Source organism: Mesoplodon mirus (genome assembly GCF_964341445.2).
Source record: "Mesoplodon mirus genome assembly, chromosome: 20".
In the NCBI taxonomy this organism is placed as follows: domain Eukaryota; kingdom Metazoa; phylum Chordata; class Mammalia; order Artiodactyla; family Ziphiidae; genus Mesoplodon; species Mesoplodon mirus.
This window is the reverse complement of record NC_138996.1, coordinates 17,710,970-17,719,908: the sequence shown is the minus strand read 5'-3', so window position 1 is coordinate 17,719,908 and position 8,939 is coordinate 17,710,970. Positions and strand designations below refer to the sequence as shown.

Sequence of the window (8,939 nt, the reverse complement as noted above, 5' to 3'; positions counted from 1 at the left end):
GGCTTTGTTGCTCCGCGGCATGTGGGATCCTCCCGGACCAGGGCTCGAACCCCTGTCCCCTGCTTTGGCAGGCGGATTCTCAACCACTGTGCCCCCAGGGAAGCCCCTCATTTTATTCTTCAGCTCTTTCTCAGTCTCCAGAGTCCCATGGCCAAAGACGCAGGTGCAGCCAGCCTCACTGGAGCCCACGTTTTGCTTTCATAGAACTTGGTTAGACGGGCACCAGCAAGGCCGTCTCCCCTGGACATCACGTGACTTGAGGAGGTGACCTGCATTTGTTCTAAGGCTACAGATTATGAGTTCAAAAACCTGGTCTTATCTCAGTCCGACCAACGACCTGGCTTTAGGGTCTACCTGTCTCCCCAAATTCCTCCCTTAGGCAGGGTTCCTCCACTCCACCTTCCAAGGGAGGAGCAACCGGAAGGGGCGGGCCTTCCGCCCGGAAGCGGGGCGCCCGCCACTATGGCTTCTCGTGGCGTTGTTGGCGTTTTCCTCCTTGCTGCTCTCCCGCTCTTGTGTTTGGAGCTCCAACGTGGGATCCCAGATCTGGGTAAGTGTTGGCTTTTCCCTCTTGGTGCTCATACCCAGGTGACGGTCCCGTGAACGTTGCGTAGAATTTCCGTTTCCCAGCCGCGTCCCCTCTAGGCAGCTTTGACTACGATTCCCAGGCTACACCGCGCCTGCCTCCCTTTTCCGGCGCGGGTCCTTGTGGGGAGCGAGACTTCCGCCGCCTTGGTGAGGCCGACTCACCTTGGGGAGGTCGACTCCCTTTGGCGCGGCCTACTCCCTCTGGCGCGGCCGACTCCCTTTGGCGCAAAAAGTCTCTCCAGGTCTGGTGAGGTTTTGCGTGAAAGGGGACTGAGGCAGAAAGCACAGGAACAAGTATATACACGACTTTCAAATTGTGTTGAATGCTCAAGAGGAAATAAACAGGTTGATGTGATGTAGGCCTACTGAGGAATTTAAGCAGAGATTTAAATGATGGTAGGAACCACCACTTTGAAAAGCCGGGAGAAAACATTCCAGACAAAGGAACTGTGATGTGTTTGGAGGAAAAGGATGAAGAAAATTGAGGCTGGACCAAGGAGACTGACTAAGAGGGAGATTGGCTCAAGATAGAAACATTCATTGAGCACTTACTGTAAACCAAAGTCTAAGTGTTTATTCATTATCTCATCTAATCCGCTTTACAGTCATAGAGGGTGGGTACTATTATAATCCCTTTTTTTACAGTTGAGGAAACTGAGATATAGGGAGGTTAAGGGACTTACCTAAGGTTTTAAAACAGGTCACTGGGTTCTGTGTGCAGAATGTTTTGCAAGGAAGCTGCAGTGGAAGCAGTGAGGCATAGGCTTCTGAAGTAGGGAAGTCGTGATGATTGTTTGATGGTTGGCCTGACTAGGATAACAGAGGAGGTGAAATGTGCACAGATTTGGGATATTAGCCAACTAGGATTTGTTGATGGATTAATGATTCGGGTGAGGGAAAGGAGAGATTCAGGGATGGCTCCTATATGTGGAGTTGAACAACCGCAAGTCGTTGGTGGTGCCAGTGATAAAGGAAAAACTGAAAGGAAACTGGTGGACCACTGGAGAATCAGTTCATTTTTGGACATATTATTGACCAGTTTACATGTCTGTTTCCCTCCTTAAACTCAGTCCTAAAATTAGAGACCATGATGAAACCGAGCTTGTATATTTCCTCTCTTTCTCCCCACCCCCAAGAAGTCAGGTACCCAGAATGTTGCTTGAAATAAGAAATTAAAATAAAATGCTTTTTAAAAAATCTACAGAGATTCTCCAGAAGTCTCAAGCAGTATTGGAATCTAACAAGACCTTTATCCAAATGATATACAGAAATGTTAAACTCACACTTATTCCAGAATTTACCTGCTCCCTTACCTTAAGGAATTCACCCTTACTCTGCTCATCTAGAATCTTCTACTTTTGCACTAATATTTGAGTCACTAGTCAATGAGAAGATGTTTACTCAGGGTTGTAGAAGGAGATCTGTTCACATGATCAGCTCTGACCACAGGGGAATATACTTCCTGAGAGCAGAGACCCCTCCTCCCCCTCCTCCCCTCCTCCCCCTCCTCCCCTCCTCCCCCTCCTCCCCTCTCCCCCTCCTCCCCCTCCCTCCTCCCCTCTCCCCCTCCTCCCCTCCTCCCCCCTCCCCCTCCTCCCCCCCTCCCCCTCCTCCCCTCCTCCCCTCCTCCCCCTCCTCCCCTCCTCCCCTCCTCCCCTCCTCTCCCTTCTCCCCTCCTCTTCCTCCTATTGAATTACCAAAGGGAGGAGGAGTGTTCATTCACCTGGGCTATATTTTTGGACATGTATTGAAAAATGTTCACCTGTCTTTTTCTACTCTGTAAAGGCCTTCATTGCTGATACATTTTTACTTGTACTTAAGCTAAATACTTTAATGCTGGTTCCTCACGTTTGTTATCCTTTGAAGTGCCCTGCATATGGGCTCTTGAGAATAGGTATAAACAAAACAAAACAAAACACCTCAACTTACTTTTAAAAATTTCTAATTGAGAGGTGCACACATTAATCTAGTTCTTTTGTATTCCCATATGACATTTGAAATTGCTTGCTTGCTAGAACAAAAAGCAATATATGGAACATAAATCCTATAACACAACGGTTTCTCTAAATACCAATACTCTAGGTGTCAAATTACTTTTGAAATGACCATAGTTACCCGAGATTTAATCACGTGGCATATTGAGCAATACCTGAATCAGTAGTAATGCTGGCAAAGGTTGGAAGGGCTGTAATTCAAAAGAAAAAAAAAAAAAAAAAACTTCGCTAAACAACTTTAAACTGATTTTTTTTAAAAAAAGGATGATATACATATATATATATCTGTTTTCAGTTAAAAATTAAGTCTGTATATATAATTCCTTCTTTAATTTTCAGTTAATTGACTAACTGCCAGCCCCCATCACATTGGTAAGATGGTTCCTCTGTACGTCTGCCTGGTAACTTTTGAGAATTATAAAACAAAACTAAAAATTCCTGGAGGGTAGAAACCATTTTTTATACTACTTTATATCTACACTCCCTCACCATTTGGCAAGTTGTATTACACAAAGTAGGTACTTGTTACATTTCTGCTCATTAATTTTCATCTTGTTCTTAAGGTAATACAAAACCAAGTTTTTTACTTTTTTTCTAGGCAAACATGTATCTAGTAATTTTATTTACATATGATAGAATAAATATTGAGAAATAGAGAAGTACAGAGTTGTATAATTTAACTGTCAGAAATAAGAATTTGCTATTTCAGTGAGAGTGACTGTTTTTAAATAGAACTAGAATTTGATAAGATGATACCATCACGATTTAATTCCCAATTATGTGGATAATTTTCTTCCCTTCTCTGGGAAGAAGGGAAACCAGAATTTATGCATTATTGATAGTCATATATTTATAATGTAGCCAATCACTCGAATTCTACTTATATTCCTGAGACATAAGATGTTCTAGAATCATTTTCTGAAAACTTGCTCTGGTAATGGCAGTCATTATGAATTTTGGCACCCAAAGAAGACTATATGAAAAATCTTAAGACAATTGTGTACCTTAACTTTTACTCTACTTTTCTAGTACAAATGATCTTCTAATGTGTTAATACCTAGTATCAAGAAAAATGTTTTGAATTTTAATTGTATTTTTTTTAACCTTTATAAGGAATCAAAGATCTAATTTTGCTGTGTGGCCGGATTTTCTTACTGCTTACTCTGCTTACATTAATTATTTCTGTGACTACCTCATGGGTTAACTCGTTTAAATCTTCCCAAGTTTATCTGAAAGGTAAGTTTATTGTTTATGCTACCCTTTTATACTTTTCTACCGAAATTTCTTTCCTTTATTTATTCTAGAACTTTGCACAGTAAGAATCATTTTACCATTAATTTGTGCTGTGTAATTTCAAGGTAGAGTAATCATTACAACTTTAGTTACAATTTTGGATAGGCTATAAATCCCAATATTTTTATGAGAAATTATATTTTTTTCTTGTATATACATTTGAAACTATAGCATTTCTGCACGTTCGCTAATTTTAAATTGTCTGTGTGTTTGTGCAGCTTAACTGCTGTTTGGTACGTACAGCTTGTAAACTGTTCTACAAATGGTAAATATATCTATCATTAAGATTAAGAGTTAAAGATAATTTATTTTTCATTCCATTCTGGCAGTTTTTATTTACGCACTTATATTGTATGTATAGTTAAGTGCTCTTAATTTTAGGAAACCATGCTTGTTCTTATTTTTGTTTTGTTTTTGTGGTAAGTAAAAGTTCGTGTTAGAAGCCTTTTAAAACAATATTGTAGTGACTTCCCTGGTGGTGCAGTGGTTAAGAATCCACCTGCCAGTGCAGGGGACACGGGTTCGAACCCTGGTCCGGGAAGATCCCACATGACACAGAGCAACTAAGCCACAACTACTGAGCCTGTGCTCTAGAGCCCGCAAGCCACAACTACTGAGCCTGCGTGCCTAGAGCCCGTGCACCGCAACAAAGAGTAGCCTCCTCTCACTGCAACTAGAGAAAGCCTGCACACAGCAACGAAGACCCAACATAGCCAAAAATAAATAAGTAAATAAATTTATTAAAAAAACAAAACAAAACAAAAAACAATATTGTAGTTCACCTCAGAACAGATAAATCCTGAAACTGATGTCTACATTCTTATATCCTATTAGAAAGAAGCTTGCCAATAGTGAATTCGGTGCATTATGTTCTGTTTTACTGTTTATTTATTTATTTAAATTTTATTTATTTATTTATTTATTTATGGCTGCATTGGGTCTTTATTGCTGCACGCGGGCTTTCTCTAGTTGGGGTGAGCAGGGCTACTCTTTGTTGCAGTGTGCAGGCTTCTCATTGCAGTGGCTTCTCTTGTTGTGGAGCCCAGGCTCTAGACGCTCGGGCTTTGGTAGTTGTGGCATGGGCTCAGTAGTTGTGGCTCATGGGCTCTAGAGCGCAGGCTCAGTAGTTCTGGTGCATGGGCTTAGTTGCTCTGTGGCATGTGGGATCTTCCCGGACCAGGGCTCGAACCCGTGTTCCCAGGCTTGGCAGGTGGATTCTTAACCACTGTGCCACCAGGGAAGCCCCATCATTATTCTTGAAGTCTCCTCACCAAAACTGTAACATACAATACATGTCAGAGAATTTTAGTTTTCAGAATAGACCTTTTCTTACAGAAAGAAGTTTCTTGCAGATTTCCTGGTTTCAGCTGTCTGCATGTATCTCATTTTCATTATTTGAAAAATACAGTCTGTTTTTTGAAGGCTTTTCTCTCCCAAAATGTGAAGATCTGCAGAAGATTGTCAGAGAAAATAACATTCAACGTACTGATACTTGGGAATTAAAAAGTACTTATATGTTTTGATGTCTTAGAAGAAGAAGAGAAGAATGAGAAAAGGCAAAAACTTGTGAGGAAAAAACAGCAAGAGGCACAGGGTGAAAAGGTAAAGCATACGTTTCGGAGAGTATATAAAGGGAATACAAAAATGTCTGGGGCATTTTAAATTTAGGTCTGTTGCTTTATGTGTTTGTGTTCAGATTTTTTTATTATTGAGGTCAAATTCTCATGACATGACTATCTTAAAGTGTATAATTCAGTGGCAATTAGAATATTCACAATGTTGTGCAACCACTACCCCTGTCTAGTTCCAAAACATTTTCTTCACTGCAGAAGAAAACCCCATACCCACTAAACAGTTATTTCCCCATTCCCCACTTTTTCCATCCTTTGGCAACCAACATCTGCTTTCTGTTTGTATGGATTTATCTATTCTGAATATTTCATACAAGTGGAATCATATAACATGTGACCATTTGTGTCTGGCTTCTTTCACTTGCATAGTGTGTTCTGGGGCTCATCCATATAGCATATATCAGTACTTCTTTCCTTTTTATGGCTGAGTCATATTCCATTGTATGGACGGATCAGAATTTGTTTATCCATTCACTGATAGACATTTAGGTTGTTTTCACCTTTTGGCTATTGTGAATCGTGCTGCTGTGAATATTTTTGTGCAAGTATTTGAATACCTGTTTTCAATTCTTTGGGGTATATACATAGAAATGGGATTGCTAGGTCATATGGTAATTCTATATTTTAACTTTTTGAGGAATTGCTGAACTATTTTCCACACTGGCTATACCATTTTGTATGCCCACCAGCAGTTTCTGAGTGTCCCAGTTTCTCTGCATCCTCACCAACATTTATTATTTCCACCCCTCACCCCCCCCAGTACTCATCATAATGCATACGAAGTGGTATCACATTGTGGTTTTGATTTGCATTTCCCTGTTGACTAATGATGTTGAAATCCTTTTCAAGTGCTTGTTGGACATTTGTATATCTTCTCTGGAGAAATGTCTGTTTAAGTTCTTTGCCTGTTTTTAAATTGGGTTGTTTGTCTTTCTGTTGTTGAATTATAGGAGTTCTTTATATATTCTGGATACTAAACTCTTATCAGATATCTGATTTGTGAGTATTATCTCCCATTCTGTGGATTGCTTTTCACTTTTTTGTTATTGCCCTTTGATGCACAAAAGTGTTTTTAGTTTTGATGAAGTCTAGTTATCTTTTATTTTTTTTGTAGCTCATGCTTTTGGTGTCATATTTAAGAATCCATTGCCAAATCCAAAGTCATGAAAATTTACTCCTATATTTTCTTCCAAGAGTGTATAGTTTTAGTTTTTATATTTAGGTTATTAACCTACTTTGAGTTAGCTTTTGTGTATGGTGTGAGATGGGAGTCCAATTTCATTCTTTTTCATGTGGATATCTAGTTGTCCCAACAGCATTTGTTAAAGAAACTATTCTTTCCCCATTGAATGGTCTTGGCACCCTTGTTGAAAATCAATTGGCCATAGATATATGGGTTTATTTCTGGGCCCTCACTTCTATTCCATTGCTTTATATATATATATCTGTCCTTGTGCCAGTACCATACTATTTTAATTACTGTAGTTTTTTAGTAAGTTTTGAAATCAGGAAGTGTGAGTCATCCCACTTTGTTTTTCTTTTTCAGTATTGTTTTGGCTGTTGAGGCTCCTTGCAATTCCTTATGAATTTGAGGATTGGCCTTTCCATTTCTGCAAAAAAGGGCTTTGGGATTTTGAGAAGGATTGCACTTAAATCTGGAGATTTCTTTGGGTAGTACTGACATTTTAATGAGATTAAGTCTTCTTTGCTGCAAGGAGTATTGGCATCTTAATATTAATTCTTGCAATCCATAACCATGCAATGTCTTTCCATTTATTTCTGTCTTTAATTTCTTCCAACAATGTTTTGTAGTTTTCAGTGTACATAGCTTTCACCTTCTTGGCTAAATTTATTCCTAAGTATTTTATTCTTTTGGTTGCTATTATAAATTCAATTGTTTCCTTAATTTTCTTTTTTGATTTTTCATTACTAGTGTATAGAAACACAAATTATTTTTGTATATTGATCTGTGTGCAGCAATTTTACTTATTTTTTATTAGCACTAGTGGTTTTTGTGTGTGGATTCTTTGGGATTTTTAATGTATAAGATCATATCATTTGAGAATAGGGATAGTTTTACTTCCTCATTTCCAAAAGTGATGTCATTTATTTCTTTTTCTTGCCTTATCACTCTGGCTAAAACTTTAAACAGTGTTGAACAGTAGTGTTGAAAGTAGGCATCCTTGTCTTATTCCTGATCTTAGAAAACTTTTAATCTTTCACTATTGAGTATGATGTTAGCTATGGATTTTTTCCTAGATGCTTGTTATGTTGAGCAAGTTCCCTTCTATTCCTTGTTTCTAAATAGTTTTATCATGAAAGAGTGTTAAGTTTTGTCAAATGCTTTTTCTTCATCAATTCAGGTGATCATGTGGTTTTTTCCCCCCTTTGTTTTATTAATATGTATTACATTAATTGATTTTCTTATGTTGAACTATCTTGCATTTTTGAGATAAATTACACTTGGCATTGGTATATACTCCTTTCAATAAGCTGTTGGATCAGTTTGCTAGTATTTTGTTTAGGATTTTTGCATCTGTATTCATAAGGGGTATTGGTCTTTAATTTTCTTGTAGTGTCTTTGCCTTGCTTTGGTATCAGGATAATGTTGACCTCATGGAATGAGTTAGGAACTGTTCTCACCTTGTCTGTTTTTTGGAAGAGTTTGAGAAGGATTGGTGCTAATTCTTTTTTAAAGGTTTTATAAAATTTAGTGGTGAAACCATCTGGTCCTGGACTTTTCTTTGTTGGGAGGTTTTTAACTACTGACACAGTCTTACGTTAGGTCTGTTGAGATTTCCTATTTCATATTGAGTCAGTTAGTTTAGGTAATTGTGTGTTTCTCAGAATTTGTCCATTTCATCTTGGATATCTAATTTGATGGCATACAATTGTACATCTTTATAATCCTTTTTATTGCTGTAAGGTTGGTAGTAAATTCCCCACATTCATTTCTGATTTTAGTTGTCTTCTCTTAGTCAAGTTAAAGTTTTCTGAAATTTGTTGATCGTTTTAAAGAAACAATTTTTGGTTTCATTAGTTCTGCTGTTTTTCTATTCTATTCTCTGTTTATCTCTTCCTTATTATTTGCTGCTGTGTGCTAGCTTTGGGTTTAATTTGTTCTTTTTCAAGATTTTTAAGGTGTAAAGTTAATGATTTGATATCTTTTCTTCTTCTTTAATTAGATATTTACAGCTGTAACTTTACCTCTGAGCACTGCTTTTGCCACATCCCATCCAAGTTTGGTTTTGCTAGCTAGGAATTGCATTTACCATGGATGATTATCTAACAGTTATTTTCGTGACCTTGAAATGTCAGGTAGCATTTGCACAGTTGCCAGATTGATGATTGATTGACCTTTGTAAAAGAGGAGACTCATTGTGGACTTTTACCTAAATATTAAACATAAACCCTTTACAAAGGCCTAGGTAGA

At 38.2% G+C, this 8,939-nt stretch overlaps 1 protein-coding gene across 3 annotated transcripts in view; it reads left to right on the top strand.

Annotated features, from left to right (window-relative positions):
- Positions 1–436: 436 nt before the first annotated feature.
- UBXN8 (UBX domain protein 8) overlaps positions 437–8,939 on the top strand; it is a 50,200-nt gene continuing 41,697 nt past the window's right edge. For all 3 annotated transcript variants that reach the window (XM_082608855.1, XM_082608854.1, XM_082608853.1), the window contains exons 1-3: positions 437–550; positions 3,696–3,818; positions 5,407–5,477. In XM_082608855.1, coding sequence (XP_082464981.1) covers positions 463–550; positions 3,696–3,818; positions 5,407–5,477 — 282 coding nt within the window. In that variant the 5' untranslated portion in view covers positions 437–462. The remainder of the gene's footprint in view (positions 551–3,695; positions 3,819–5,406; positions 5,478–8,939) is intronic.